This window comes from Stigmatopora nigra, chromosome 13 (assembly GCF_051989575.1).
Source record: "Stigmatopora nigra isolate UIUO_SnigA chromosome 13, RoL_Snig_1.1, whole genome shotgun sequence".
Classification (NCBI taxonomy): domain Eukaryota; kingdom Metazoa; phylum Chordata; class Actinopteri; order Syngnathiformes; family Syngnathidae; genus Stigmatopora; species Stigmatopora nigra.
In genome coordinates, this window is record NC_135520.1 from 12156211 (window position 1) to 12172500 (window position 16290).

General features: G+C 41.3%; 1 protein-coding gene across 14 annotated transcripts in view; it reads right to left on the minus strand.

Moving 5' to 3' along the window:
* mipol1 (mirror-image polydactyly 1) overlaps positions 1 to 16290 on the minus strand; it is a 98895-nt gene that overhangs the window by 43883 nt on the left and 38722 nt on the right. For 9 of the 14 annotated variants that reach the window (XM_077731123.1, XM_077731122.1, XM_077731121.1 and 6 more), the window contains 4 exons: positions 8107 to 8172; positions 7847 to 8024; positions 2115 to 2220; positions 1928 to 2027 (listed from right to left, as the gene is read on the minus strand). In XM_077731123.1, the coding sequence (XP_077587249.1) occupies positions 1928 to 2027; positions 2115 to 2220; positions 7847 to 8024; positions 8107 to 8172 (450 nt within the window). Of the gene's footprint in view, positions 1 to 1927; positions 2028 to 2114; positions 2221 to 7846; positions 8025 to 8106; positions 8173 to 13360; positions 13558 to 16290 lie in introns of those variants that run through there. The other 5 variants (XM_077731120.1, XM_077731119.1, XM_077731118.1 and 2 more) reach the window with 2 other exon arrangements.

Genomic DNA, 16290 nt, shown 5'->3' on the forward strand with positions numbered 1-16290 from the left:
TAGTGGCTAGCATAACACAGGTACACTAGCGGCTAGCATAACATAGGTACGCCAGCAGCTAGCATAACGTAGGTACGCAAGCAGCTAGCATAACATACGCAAGCCTAGTGTCATGCAAGTGCCTTATCGAACGAGGCGTCCAAAATATTGACAAAAAACAGAAAATATACCCGAAATTGAGACTGCGCCATATCACACGGTGCATTTTATAGGTGTGAAAATAGTCAAGTTCATAGTTTTCTTTCTTTGGTCCGGAACAAAATTAATTTTGTTTCGGATTTTTTGATGCGGTTCTTTTTCACAATGCAATCTTTGCAAGAGACCCAGGATTTGTGCAAACATTATTCGATGTATTTCCTGCTCGCTCTCTCTCTGACCCAGGTATTTCTGATTGTCTCGTCAACCCATGTCTGTCTATTTAAACCCTGTTTATCAGTCCTTGTCGGATCACCGTATGTACACGTGTTCAAGTTTGCTCTCTCATGTCTAGTGTTCCTCATTTCCGTGCGTCTTACCTTTCAGGTTTAGTTTGATTCTTTGGTTTTGAAGTGTTTTATTTTAGAGAACTTTCTGAGCGTATTAAAGTTTGTTACAGCACCGTCAATCGCCGTTTCAACCGGCTTGCCTGCATTTAGTTCCGACCACTCTTCACAATCCGCAAATATACCAGTATCAGAGCTGCTAATCTCCGTCGACCCCATTTCAGGAGTACCTATGTCCCAATTCCGGAGTTTTTCCAGACTGAGTGCGATTCTTGCAAAATCGAAAAAAAAAGAAAAAAAAACGTAGGACAATTTAAATAACTGTTATGATCATGTTTTTACATAATTGAAAAAATGTGTCTAATCAAACTATTGATAAAGTACAGCATAGTGAAAATAAGTTTTCATTATTGGGTTTTACAGTCAGTAATTCCACCATGTGTCATGAAGTCACACTTGTGCGATTTTCATATGTCAGTCCTATTGGAGACAGCATCAACATGGGATACTTTGTCGAATACGAACTAATAAACTTCCACAAGTGTCTGGGTTTCTTAATAAATGTTTCATCCAAATTGCCATCCATTTTGCACTTATCTCGAGCAGGCATATTCATAAGACATACCAGTCGCACAAGATGAATAATTTTTCAGAACTTGTAACTCGGATGATTCACAATGGACTCGAGTTACCAAATTCATCTGGTTTACAGTGCAGTTGAATCAAATGCGTAAGAAGCAGAAGCCGTCGCGATGGTGTGAATTTTGAGGCATTTAAATTGAAAATTTGGTACTTTTCCAAAATGGTTGCTTCAAAAAAAGTTTAAGTACTAATTCTGGAGTTTAGAGAGGTTGTCAGGAGTCCCGGAGTTTGCATTACTTGTCTAGGTAAAATTCAGGAAAAGTTGGCACCTTGGGTAAATATGTAGGCATATATGAAAAAAAATGAAAAAATGAAGAGAAAGGGCAGCCCGGTGGAAAGTGTGTTGGCACGTCCGCCTCACAGTTCTGAGAATGAGTGGTCAATTCACTGTATGTTCCAAACTTCCTGTGTGGAGTTGGCATTTTCTCCACTGACCTGCGTAGGTATTCTTTAGCGATTCCAGTTTTTTCCACATCCTAAAAACATGCATAGTGGGCTGGTTGGACACAAAATTGCTCTTGGTATAAATGTGTGTAAATGGTTGTCTGTCCCGTGTTCTGCGGCTGGCTGGAAACCAACTTGCAGGATTTTTTTGTACAAAATTTTGCAGTGGAAGAGGAGCTTTGTGTTGGAAGATTTTATAAACTAAGGTTTTGAATTTTTATTTTTTTAAGTTAAAAACTAATTAAAAAATCAACCACATAGAAATCATCAAGCTTATCAGGTTAAAATATGACAATTATCTTATAATAATGTGAAATTACTAAAGTCAAAACTTTTAATTTGAAGGTTTAATTGCTAACCTGAAGGTTTCTCCCAGGCTTTGGCCTCCTGTGTGTTACCCATCATCTCCACCTCCTTTTTCTGTAGCTCTTCTTCCTTAAGGCTCAGCTGGTCCAGTAGCTGTAATAAAAAGGTAAGTGCTCAGGGACATGAGCTTAGATATTACTGAAACACAATCAAGATTTTTTATTGGCTCAACAATCTAACCTTCATATTAATATGTCTCAATGTGTGCAATTCTCTGAGTAACAATGACACCAACTTATCTTCATCTTGGGCTTGCGACGTGCGACCGATCTCAACATTACGATATCTGGTGGAGGACAGATCAGGATGAGTCAACTGTCATTAATATTCTGTTAGCGCTTGACCTGTGTCATTTCATGACACGATTGACAGTATTGTCACTTTAAATAATATTGCCAACATCAAGGTTGTCATGTCACCTTAAAGGTCAGACTGTGGCTTTGTGCCGTAATAAAGCAGGTAAATACGGCTGCTGTGCTAATTGAGGGTTTCTAATATGAAGTGTTTGTAATGTAACTTTTACTAGTCCTATTTTGGGTCTGCGGCTCATCAAATCTCGTGTTTAATAGGTCACGAAGACATTTGGAAGAGAAATTTTAATCAAACATCTAATAAGCCTGGCAAGAACTTGTAATATTGTGATCATGTTAGTGTCTGAATTGGGGGGGACCTTTTCCAGAATGCAACACCTGCCACACCTTCAAGTCCCAAAGCAAAAATACAATAATTTAATTTGACAGACAAGTATGTGCAGAATTAATCTATTGGAAAACTTCAGTCATAAATCCAATCTACCATGTTAATTTGTGTCAATCTTCACAGTAAAATGTGATATTTATCCATTCTGAAAGTATTGGACAGAAAACCAACAATGTACCATCACAGATATTAAAAAAAACACCTGAACTAGGAAAGTACTGCTAAATATGCCAATGCCATCTTGGTTTACATAACAAAGCTCCTCCTCCACTGAAAGATTTTGTATAAAAAAAACTCCCAACAGATCAACAAGAGCTTGTTCTAGATGCAATTGAGTTTTATTTATTTAATAAGAGACAGAACATATTAATTAATGAACATATCCATATTCATGTTAATGAATATATGTAAACATCTAACATTGAAGTGGAGTGCTAATTTCCATTTTTAGTCCCTTGTGCATGTTGAAGGTAAACAATAACAAATATATACATACAAACACATCAGTAGTAGAGTTTTAGACAATGTTGTGATTGCAATTTTGATAAAAGCCAGGCTTTAAGATAAATGGAACAGATGTTCAGAGATGGGAGTTCACATAAGGTAAGTGGTATTGAGTTCCAGGTAAACAGCAGCTTGACCACCCCAATGGAGTCTTTATTGTGGCGGGTGACTTCAACAAAGCATGTCTAAAGACTGTTCTGCCTGAGTTTATCCAGTAAGTGAAGTGTCACACCAGAGGAGATAAAACTCTAGACCATGTTTATGCAAATATCAAACATGCTTATAGAGCCACACCTCCCCTCACCTAGCTGGATCAGACCAACTCTGCCTGTCCCTCACATACACCCCACCCCGGTTGACAACAAGGCCACAAATAAAGATAATAAAAACGGCCCAAGGACGCCCTTTCACAGCTGCAGGACTGTTTTTCCCTTACCATTTGGGAACTTTCTGAACCTCCAGAGCTACACGGACACTGTACTTTCCTATATAAAAAACTGCAAGGACAGCGTCACTGTTAATTAACGGATAAGGGTTTTTCCTAACCAAAAACCCCGGATGACCAGTGAGACACAGGTACTCATCAAATGCCATAACACCGCCTTCAGATCAGGAGACAAGGTACAATACAGCGCTGCGAGAGCAGAGCTGAAGAGAAGCATTAAAAAGGCTAAGACAGCGTATAAAAGGTAAATTGAGGAGCACTTCGCTAGAAATAAACCAAAGAAGATGTGGCAGGGAATACGACATAATACCAATTACAATGACAATAATGTGTCTGTTAACGCAGATGCCTCACGAGCTGAGGAACTGAATCGTTTCTTCGCTCGCTTTACAGTACACTGGAGCTTCAGGAACATGAAGTGAGACAGGTACTGCGGATTGCGAGCACCAGGGTGGCTGCTGGCCCTGACGGAGTACCTGGGAAGGTGCTCACAGCCTGTGCTGACCAGCTGACTGAAGTTTTTGCAAAAATTTTCAATTGTTCCCTGCAACAATCCATCATCCCATCCTGCCTGATTTCTGCCACCATTATACCTGTCTCTAAAAAGACAACCATTGATAGCCAGAATGATTATTGGACTGCTGCACTTAAGGCTGTTAAAAGTGTTATGAAAAGCTATGAAAAGTTGGTCGCCCGCCATATCAGGGATACAACCTTTCCCTCAGTTGACCCTCACCAGTTTGCCTATAAAGCAAATAGGCCCACTGAGGACGCCATCCCCGTTGCTCTACACATAGCACTGAGGCACCTGGAGCACCAGGGAAACTATGTGAGGATGCCTTTCATTGACTATAGCTCAGCCTTCAACACTATAATACCAGACATTCTGGATGAAAAACTCTCCCACCTTCCATCTGATACTGGATTAAGAACTTCTTAACCAACCGTCCACAAACTGTTAGACTTGGTCCTCACCTCTCTTCCTCCATTACCCTGAGCACTGGCTCCCCTCAAGGCTGTGTACTGAGTCCTCTTCTGTACTCCCTGTACCCATATGACTGTACACCGACCGACCAGTCATAAATGGAGTATGCGTAGACAGGGTCCAGTCCTTTAAATTCCTGGGGGAGCACATCACGGACAGGCTCTCCTGGTCTACCAACGCAATGGCAGTGGACACTAAGCTTATGGTAACCTTCTATAGAGCCACTGTAGAGAGCATCCTGGTATACTTCATTACAGTGTGGTACGCTGGAAGCATGGTAGCAGACAGAAAGGCCATGCAGAGGGTGATCAACACTGCCCAGAAGATCATCGACTGTTCTCTGCCCTCACTAGATGACATTGCCAGCCCTCGCTACCTCAGCAGAGCAAAGAACATTGTCAGGGACCAATACCACCCTGGTCACAATCTGTTCCGGCTGCTGCCCTCTGGCAGACGCTACAGGTCTCACAAAGCACGGACAAAAAGGGTTAAGGACAGTTTTTTCCCACAGCCATCAGGACTCTGAACTTGAGTTATCACGACACGCAATTCCTTCTATGCAATAACTTTGGGGTGTGCAATAACAATGTGCAATATCTTAGAAATCTGTGCAATAGTTTAGAATCTGTTAAATATTTTAGAATTATGTGCGATATTTTAGAATTCTGTGCAATATTTTAGAATTCTGTACAATATTTTAGAATTCTGTGCAATATTTTAGAATTCACCTTTCCGGGATGTGACTTTTTATATTTTTATACTACTATTTATGTTTTGTTTTACTGGGAAAACACACTTTGAAACGCTTGGAGTAGCATCACCAATTTCGTTATAAGGAGCTCTGTATGATGACAATAAAGGCTCACAAAGTACGGACAAATAGGCTTAAGTACAGTTTTTCCCACACCAATCAGGATTATAAACTTTGTGGTAACACGACACACAATCCCTTCTGTGTAATAACTTTGGGGTGAAGTAACATGAAAATACGTTGGGCGGTGATCTGCCTCCTACTGACTGACTGAAGGTAAGTAAAAGACAGAGGTAAGTGATCCGCTCGGGGGCTGATGCTATGCATCCATCAGGGCAGGATGCCAAATTACGAGTCTGAAATTATCACTTATTTGGGTCTTTTGCCGGGAAAACGCACCTTATGGAGAAGCACTACCAATTTCGTCATACGCATTTTCTGTGTATGATGACAATTAGGCTTTTGTTGAGTCAATGATGATGACAAATCCCATGGCCGATTATTATTATTATTATAATAATTATTATTATTAGAAGAAGGCTCTCCATCTCGTCATGAATGTCACTCCGCCGGTGGAAAAGCAAGCTTGGTGACACACACCACTTTCATATTTTTCAATTATTTCGCGCTTGGTGTTGATTGTCAATGTTCTCCTTTTCTTTGCACAACTCTGCCCGATCCATTGGTGTTCACTTTGTATGCAGTATTTTGCATTGACTAACGGTTGGAAAAAAACGGGGGGAAATACGAAGCCCCGTGCTCGTGGATATATTTTATACACGAAAGAGATGCGGCAAAAAAGACGAAATGTTGCTCGTATCTAATGCAAATTATGTGAGGTACTGAAGTGGTGAAATGGGGCATGATCACAGTACTTGTGTAATGGCAATAAAGGCATTATATTCTATTAAAGATTTGAAATTTACCACATTAAAACATTACGTTAATCACATTAAAGGTTATTACATTAAATATGACATTGTATTAGTTGTAGCATTTCAGTTAATATTTTTAAAAATATGACTAAAAGTGAAATCTTGAGCAACTTTTTCAGTTAAGATGAGACATCTAAATTATTTTTTTGAAAATAAATATTTATTTAAATATTCAGTATTAAAGATACTTATGAATTTAATTGGTTCAAAAAGTGTTTTTTTAGTTTTGCTGTTTTGTAAGTAGGACCACCTGCGATAAGTGAATTTCTGCGAAGCAGGGATGCCCCTTCAAAAATGCTTAATTTGAATTTAATTAAAAAAAAATCTTTTTTTAACCCCCCCGTATACAATACACCATCTACAATACGGGTAGAGAGAATGAAATTCATGTTATAACAAAAAAAACCTGTAAAATATGTTGTCTCAATGTAATATTTGTATTTTTTTTCACACAAAAAAAAAACGCAAAGCTCTGAATCCGCGGTGGCTGAACCGCGAAGTAGCGAGGGAACACTGTATACCACTACTTACGAATGGTTCTACATTTTCAGGTAATTAAATGGTCATTCAAATAACTGTTCAAGATACGTAAAACTGTTCAACTTACAAAAACGTATTTGAAGTAGAAGCCCAATGCATTAATAGACAGGCTCACTTGCTAGTCACCCCATTCAGCAACATCCACACAGAATAGCCTCACGCACAGCTATTTACACGGTACTTTATCTAATTAAACTAGTGCTGGTGTTTCTTTCTACCAACATGTCGCTGGCCTCCCATTTGCTAGCAGGAAGCAGTGGCTCTATGATCCTGCAAGATTAGTGTACAGTAGAAGCAAGCCAACTAGGCAGGGGAGCCATCGACATCAAAGAGTTATTAGTGAGTCAAGATATGTGCTGGCTGCTAGTGAGGTCCCGATTCTGCTGCCGCCCCTCGTTTGTCACGGAGTTGTTTCTTGAATTTTTCTCATTGTGCCTAAAATAATTTGAAGTTGTGGGTTTACTATTGGTGTAGAATTATTATTATTATATTTATTATTTGTGTAAATATGGTAACGAGGGTGGCCCGGGGCAGAACTGGTTAGCACATCGCACTCACTGATCCTGACATCTCACCTTCCTGTGTTGATTTTTCATGTTCTCCCCAGGCTTTCATGGGTTTTCTCTAGGCTGGTTGAACAGTGTAAATTTCCCTGTGGTATGAGTGTGTGCGTAAATGGTTGTCTGTCTCCTTGTGCCCTCCCTTTGTCTGGGAACAAATTCAAGGTGTCCCCACCTACTGCCTGTAATTGGCTGGGATAGCCTGAATGAATGAATGAATAAATAGAAACTACAATCAAACAATCCATCATGTGGAAAACGTTACTTATGCATACCTCAAGCTCTGAAAATATCATCCCAATATTTGAGTTTTAATGAGTGTTAATGTCAAATTCCCAAAACTGTCATATTAGAAAAAAAGTTAAACATGGCTTTGTGTCCCCAAACTCCATAAAGACATATATGCAGATGCATACTTCAACCTCTAAAAATATCACAATGGTCCCGAATTTTGGAGCTTGGAAGTTGGAGTGCTGAGTTGGAAAATGCTGACCTGCTGACGAAACTTTCCTCTTTTGGACCTAAAGCTCCTTCGCAGTTCATAGCATCCAGATCTGAAAGGTCTGTCTCCAGGGCTACTACACCTGATTTTCTGGAGGACACCCGGAAAGACGACTTTCCCTGAGTGGAGCCAATGCTAGATTTGGAAGACTCAGGGAGAGGGTGGAGGACTGGAAGATGAAGAGAAAAGTAAAATGGAACATTTTTGGACATTGACTGTGAGAATAATCTGGACAAGGTTTTTTTTTTTACCAAATTGTTCCTCATTGGTGTAGAGTGGATACAGCGGAGGTTGGTCCTGGTTTCCGTGAGGCTTAGCTGACAAAAAAAAGATTGGTTACCAATAAATTCCGGTTTCCTCCGACATTCCAAAAACATGCATGGTAGGCTGATTGGACACTCTAAATTGCCCTTAGGTATGGGTGTGAGTGAGCATGGTTGTCTGTCTCCTTGTGCCCTGCGATCGTGTCCCCGGCCTCTGGCCAGAGTCATCTGGGATAGGCTACAGCACCCCCAGTGACACTAATGAGGATGAAGCGGTTCAGAAAATCAGATGAGATGAGATACCAATAAGTTTTCACTCTAGACCTCAATTTGAACTAAGTCATAGCCTTGATTCTACTTTGCTCTGGTGAAAGTCCTTACTTACACTGTCCTTTGTCTTTTTCTTAGAGCAAAGGTTCACTGTTTTATCGGTGTTGTTTCTGGTGAGTGCACAGTCTTGTCTGTTCCAAGATTCACTCAGGTCAATGGTCAAGATCCTCACTGTCACCAGTCTGCCTCTCTGTTACTGGTGTTCTCCTGAAACAAATTCTCGCTTTGATCTTTTATTTTTGGGTACAAGCAGACAAAGCGGTCTTTGTTTTTATCTTCGGTCCAATTTTCAAGTTTGATTCTGCGATTGTTACTGAACAAAATTGTCACTTTCGCCTTGGTCTTATATCTGTTTGAGTGTTTAGTCTAGTCCGAGCCTTGCTGTCCAAATTTCACACTGGTCATTGTTTTAAATATTCATTCTGGTCCGAGCTGTATTAGCTAGAACCCAGCTAGTCTTTTTTCCTGATTTTCTCAAGTTTGGGATTGGTACAGGTTACAATATGCTTTTGTCTGCACACCTAAACCTTAATCTGGTCTGAGCCGTGTTCCCGATAAAAATGTAAATCTGGTCATCCCCATTGTTATAGATTCATTTTAGTCACTGGTCCTGACCTAATTAATGGCCCATGAAGCCTCTTACTCTGGTATTGTTCTTTTCCCTGGATTGCCTTTGTTTTTCGTCATTACAATTTTACTTTAGTCTTAGTCTGATTAGTCTGAAACTTGCCTCGTCTCTGAGATATCCCCAGGTCTGGTCCTGGTGTTGTCCCTTATCCAGGTTTCACTCTGGTCAATAGTTCAGATCCTTAACCGTGTCCTGGTTTAAGTCTCATTCCTGGAATTGGTCTTTTCCCAAAAACTAATTCTCGCTGTGGTATTTTTACACAATTTGGCTCAGGTTTTGTCCGTGATCAAAAGCCTCAGTAACATACGTGCCTAGACCCTGATTGAAGTCTTGTCCCAGATCTAACTTCCAAGTTTGGTTATAGTGCTCTATCTGGCATAGGTCTTGTCTCTAGATGCGGGTCTTTGGTCAACTCTGGTCCTCAATATTTTCCTGGTTATAGGCTGTCACTGTGAAACTAGTCTTTTCCCTGAATAAAATTCTCACCATGAATAGTAGAAGCTTATAACGTGGCCATGGTTTTATTTCTGGCTGATGGGATCAAGTTTAACTATGGTCACTGGCACAGGTTCTTAGTCAAGTCCAGTCACGGTTAAGTCCTCAGGCTGGTTTATTGTCAATACCAGGGGTCTCCAAAAGCGGTCCTCAAGAAAAACCTGCATCCACAGCAGCCCTTTGTGGAATACCAGTTTGGACTCCCCAGGTTTATACCTTCATTCAGGTTTGCATTAGTTCAAGCCCACTATAATTAGTCTTGTACCCATTTTTAAGGGACCACTGTGTTCATGGTCTTCTCTTTGGTTTTCTGTCAGACTTAATGCTGTCTTCTCACCTAGTGTTAAATTTGTTATGTCCAATAAGGTTCTTTCAAGTGTCCGATCCTGGTTTTGTCCTTAGTCTTGGACTCACTTATGGCTGCATGTGTGGGTGTGGCGGTGGAGGTGGCAGAATGGGGGGAGAGATCTATATGCGGAACACTTTTAAGTCACTTTGAAAGTGTCCGTGCAGCGTTTGCGACTCCATGATTAATGTGAACAGTTTCCTCGGCTGGGTAAGGATGTTTAAATCCTTCTAAATGAATGTTCACGTTTCGCACTAGCTTTGAAGTCTCGTCAATGATGGAAAAATGTGCGGAAAAAGGGGAAACGCAAAGGCCAATCGAGGATCCAATCTGACTGAGCCAATGAGTAGCTGGCAGGGGTGCTGCTCCCTCCCCCTTGCAGTATAATAGAAACTAAAGTCCATTAATTTTTTAAGCTCAATTAATAGATTTTGTGCAACGCTGGTGTCAGAGGAGGAAGTTTGCCTTGTTTTCCAGCTGACTGCATGAATATTAATGACGGTGTGGAGCTGATTAAATAAGCTTCAGCTCAAATCCAACACAATCCAGCTCTGATCTTTCCCGTCGTGCCGCCGTTGCCCAGAATTTCCATACCGATGGCCAAAAGCTGGTGCACAATAAACACACGAGAGCACGTCGTTTGCTTTTGTCTGACTGCCTCACACAGTTCAAACAAAGCAGCACAAATTATTGATTGTTAATCGGTTACATAATGCAATTCATTTTTTGCAACTAATTAAGAAAAACACATGCTTGGGGAGTATTAGAAAGTCTAAATAAAAGCATATTTCCTTCATTGGCTGCAAATCATGGCAAAAGATATCTACTTTATTTTTGAATAAAACTGGAATTTTGTAGTAATCGACATTCCTATGCTCGTTTATTTCGTATAGTTAAAAGACAACCAACAATTACACAAGTCAGAAAATGACAAAAAAGTTGGTGCTTTTCAGTAATATTAATTCATTCCTTTTCCATACTGCTAATTCTCACAAGGATTCCAGGGAGTGCTGTAGCCTATCCCAGCTAACTACGAAGGCACCAGGCAGGAGATACTCAGAATTAGTGATCAGCCAATCGAAGGGCACAAGAAGATAGACCACCATTTATCAACACACACATACCTAGGGGCAATTTCAACCAACTTACAATGCATGTTTTTGAGATGTGGAAGGAAACCGGAGTCCCCGGAGAAACCCCCGCAACCTTGGGGATTGAACAAGGTATGAACTTGAGATCTGAACTATAAGGCCAACACACTAACTCCTCAGGCACTGGTAAGTAAAGTCAGTAATAAGAAACGAGCCAGCAGATAGAAATCTAAAACAAAAATGCTATTTCTGGATAAATTGCATGCTTTTCTCACCTATGCAGGGCTTCCTATGAATTTTATTATTTTCGTGCCACTTAGCTGCTGCTGAAAGTGCATGAAGTCCACATGCCAATTGACAGGAATCTCATAGAAATTGAACGTATAATACAATCAAAGTTTCACATTACCAGCCAGTCTTTTCAATTTAAATTAATTGGATAGCTATCTTTGGAAATGAAATACAATCAGTTAATTATGGCTCAGTACATAGTTAATGTTAGGGCCCTTAATTGTCACTCCCCATACATTTTTGGACACTTCCTCTTGATTTTATATAAATTAATGTTGGCTATTGGGAACTTTGCATACCTTGCCTTTAGAAATTAATAGGCTTAAAAAAACAGGCAAGAAGAGCTTGCATCATGTTAAATTTTGGACAATTTCAAAGTTGGAATCAGTGGGAATTGGTCTAAGATGTAACTTGACTTTATGGTAATCTTTGCACGCAAAAACGCATAAACATTGTATTTTTTGTTGTGAACGTGGACATGTATTTGCGTGTCTGTGTGTGTCAGCGGACCACCCACCCTGGAGATTAAAAGCTTCACATGATCCCCCCATTCACTCTCTGCCTTTTCATTACATTTATCTACTCTGTGTATGCGTGTGTGCATGTGTATGTGTGTGCGTGTGTGTATGCGTGAGCGTGTGTGCGTGCGTGTGCATGTATGTGTGTGTAGTGCTTTGATCAATGTGTGGGGTTTTTGTTGTTAAGCATCATACTTTTTCCGTAGCTCACTTTGTTGCTATGGAAACTGATCCTCGCGATTGACTGCGGTAAGATTTTTCAAATTTGTCTTGTCCAAATAAATTATAAATAGATATATTCGTAAACCTTTAGCATGGTGCAGAACAGTACTTCTTATTTTGGAAAAAAAGAAAAAACGTCTAAGTTACTGACATGTTACTGGTAGAAAGACACACAGCGCCACTTAGTGGACAAACTTACGAATTACTACAGGAAATTTACAAATTGACTCATTACTGTACAGGTCCTAAATGAGGTTAAATGGCTCTTGAACACAGGTGAGTAGAGCTTGTACACAAGTAAAAGTAATGTTACTTCAATATAATATTGCTCGAGTGGAAGTAAAAGTAGTCAAAAAGTAATTCAAGTACAACAATTTGCATGCCATCAAGAATATTAAAGTACAGAATAACTGTGTGTTACGTCTGATTCATCTTTAAAACAACAGAGATTAAAAAGTGCAAATTCTGAAAACTCATTTAAAAAATTAACACAATAAAGAATAACAAATTAAAGTTTGTCAAGGCACTACATTATGTAGCTACTGGGTGTTTAAGTGAAACATGTGTCCCATGTTTTTAAAGTTTGAACATCAGAGACTGTTGGTTGCCCCTGGAATTTTCATAATGCTTTTCAACTCTTTAGGTGCTGTGCTTTTTTTTGACTGGTTTTGACACTATTTCTTTACGATTGAGATAGATTGTCTTTATATCGCACTCATGCATAGATAAACAATTTTCTGCCATCAAATGGCTAGGTGTCTGTGTTCTTGTGTGTGAATGTGTGCGTGTGTATGTATGCGTATACGTGTATGTGTGTAGGTTTGTGTGTGTGTGCACAGACGCTCCCCTACTTACGACCGAGTTACGTTCCGAGCGCTTGTTCATAAGTTGAAATTGTTCAATTTGAAGTTTATTCAGTGCTATATTTTGTATCATAATTTATATTTAAGGCCTATATAAGTAATTTTGAAGGTTTATATAAGTGCATTTGTATGTTTAAGGCTTGTATAAGTAACCAGGATTGGTTTGTACTAAAAAAATAATAAAATGGAGATAATATGTACAGTACTGTATAGCTACATTAGAGAGATGGGGAGAGATTTACTAGAAACTGGCCCAAAGAAGATATCTAATGATGATTGCAGCTTTCTTCTTTTTTTTCATCATAAATGATGCAGTTGCACTGTATGGCATCATTCAATTGATTTGCTACTTTTGGGCAACGTTCCGTCCCATATTTGGGTCCTGCTGCTCGATCTTTCCGTTTATAAATGGTACGGACAGTCGAACGATTCAAGTTGTATTCCCGTGCAACACTCACCACTTTCTCAGGCGCATCAAGCTTCTTTATTATTGCCACTTTCGTTTCAAATGAAATGGCTTGCCTCTTCCTTGCACCTTCCTCAATAGAAGCCTTTCACTTTTCACCAACCATATTGAATAATGAATGCACGAGATATTTAATGAGAGAAATTAAAAAGGTTCTTTGCGCTCTGGAAATACGTCACACACTTCCGCACTGCAATGAACTGGGCAGAGGAAGTTGGATGCTGGGTGAGCTGAGCTCTCACAGCGCCAAGCGTCGGTATTAGCGGCGGAAAGAAGCACTACATGGAAAAAGGTGCGCAATACAAAATCGAACTTACGAACATTTTTCAACATAAACGCAATTTGCAGATGTTCGTATGTACCATTGTTCGTAAGTTGAAAATATGTAGGTAGGTAGGTATGTAGCTAGCTAGGTAGGTAGGTAGGTATGTAGCTAGCTAGGTAGGTAGGTAGGTATGTAGCTAGCTAGGTAGGTAGGTAGGTATGTAGCTAGCTAGCTAGGTAGGTAGGTAGGTAGCTAGGTAGGTAGCTAACTAGGTAGGTAGCTAGCTAGGTAGGTAGCTAGCTAGGTAGGTAGCTAGGTAGGTGTAGCTAGGTAGCTAGCTAGGTAGCTAGCTAGGTAGCTAGCTAGGTAGCTAGCTAGGTAGCTAGCTAGGTAGCTAGCTAGGTAGCTAGGAAGGTAGGTGTGTGTGTAGGTAGGTAGGTGTGTGTGTAGGTAGGTAGGTAGGTGTGTGTAGGTAGGTAGGTAGGTGTGTGTAGGTAGGTGTGTGTGTAGGTAGGTAGGTAGGTGTGTGTGTAGGTAGGTAGGTAGGTGTGTGTGTAGGTAGGTGTGTGTGTAGGTAGGTAGGTAGGTAGGTGTGTGTGTGTGTAGGTAGGTAGGTGTGTGTAGGTAGGTAGGTAGGTGTGTGTGTAGGTAGGTGTGTGTGTAGGTAGGTAGGTGTGTGTGTAGGTAGGTAGGTAGGTGTGTGTGTAGGTAGGTAGGTAGGTGTGTGTAGGTAGGTAGGTAGGTGTGTGTGTAGGTAGGTAGGTAGGTGTGTGTGTAGGTAGGTAGGTAGGTGTGTGTGTAGGTAGGTAGGTGTGTGTGTAGGTAGGTAGGTAGGTGTGTGTGTAGGTAGGTAGGTAGGTGTGTGTGTAGGTAGGTAGGTAGGTGTGTGTGTGTAGGTAGGTAGGTGTGTGTGTAGGTAGGTAGGTAGGTGTGAGTGTAGGTAGGTAGGTAGGTGTGTGTGTAGGTAGGTAGGTAGGTGTGTGTGTAGGTAGGTAGGTAGGTAGGTGTGTGTAGGTAGGTAGGTGTGTGTAGGTAGGTAGGTGTGTGTAGGTAGGTAGGTGTGTGTAGGTAGGTGTGTGTGTAGGTAGGTAGGTAGGTGTGTGTGTAGGTAGGTAGGTAGGTAGGTGTGTGTAGGTAGGTAGGTAGGTGTGTGTAGGTAGGTAGGTAGGTGTGTGTGTAGGTAGGTAGGTAGGTGTGTGTGTGTAGGTAGGTAGGTGTGTGTGTAGGTAGGTAGGTAGGTGTGTGTGTAGGTAGGTAGGTGTGTGTGTAGGTAGGTAGGTAGGTGTGTAGGTAGGTAGGTAGGTAGGTAGGTAGGTGTGTGTAGGTAGGTAGGTAGGTAGGTAGGTGTGTGTGTAGGTAGGTGTGTATGTAGGTAGGTGTGTGTGTAGGTAGGTGGTAGGTGTGTGTGTAGGTAGGTAGGTAGGTAGGTGTGTGTGTGTAGGTAGGTAGGTAGGTGTGTGTGTAGTTAGGTAGGTAGGTGTGTGTAGGTAGGTAGGTGTGTGTAGGTAGGTAAGTAGGTAGGTAGGTAGGTGTGTGTAGGTAGGTAGGTGTGTGTGTAGGTAGGTAGGTAGGTAGGTGTGTGTGTAGGTGTGTGTGTAGGCGTGAGTGTAGGTGTGTGTGTAGGCGTGAGTGTAGGTAGGTAGGTGTGTGTGTAGGTAGGTAGGTAGGTAGGTGTGTGTGTAGGTGTGTGTGTAGGTAGGTAGGTAGGTGTGTGTGTAGGTGTGTGTGTAGGTAGGTAGGTGTGTGTGTAGGTGTGTGTGTAGGTAGGTAGGTAGGTGTGTGTGTAGGTAGGTAGGTAGGTAGGTAGGTAGGTATGTAGCTAGCTAGGTAGGTAGGTAGGTATGTAGCTAGCTAGCTAGGTAGGTAGGTAGGTAGCTAGGTAGGTAGCTAACTAGGTAGGTAGCTAGCTAGGTAGGTAGCTAGCTAGGTAGGTAGCTAGGTAGGTGTAGCTAGGTAGCTAGCTAGGTAGCTAGCTAGGTAGCTAGCTAGGTAGCTAGCTAGGTAGCTAGGAAGGTAGGTGTGTGTGTAGGTAGGTAGGTAGGTGTGTGTAGGTAGGTAGGTAGGTGTGTGTAGGTAGGTGTGTGTGTAGGTAGGTAGGTAGGTGTGTGTGTAGGTAGGTAGGTAGGTGTGTGTGTAGGTAGGTGTGTGTGTAGGTAGGTAGGTAGGTGTGTGTGTAGGTAGGTAGGTAGGTGTGTGTGTAGGTAGGTAGGTGTGTGTAGGTAGGTAGGTAGGTGTGTGTGTAGGTAGGTGTGTGTGTAGGTAGGTAGGTGTGTGTGTAGGTAGGTAGGTAGGTAGGTGTGTGTGTAGGTAGGTAAGTAGGTGTGTGTAGGTAGGTAGGTAGGTGTGTGTGTAGGTAGGTAGGTAGGTGTGTGTGTAGGTAGGTAGGTGTGTGTGTAGGTAGGTAGGTAGGTGTGTGTGTAGGTAGGTAGGTGTGTGTGTAGGTAGGTAGGTAGGTGTGTGTGTGTAGGTAGGTAGGTGTGTAGGTAGGTAGGTAGGTGTGAGTGTAGGTAGGTAGGTAGGTGTGTGTGTAGGTAGGTAGGTAGGTGTGTGTGTAGGTAGGTAGGTAGGTAGGTAGGTAGGTGTGTGTAGGTAGGTAGGTGTGTGTAGGTAGGTAGGTGTGTGTAGGTAGGTAGGTGTGTGTAGGTAGGTGTGTGTGT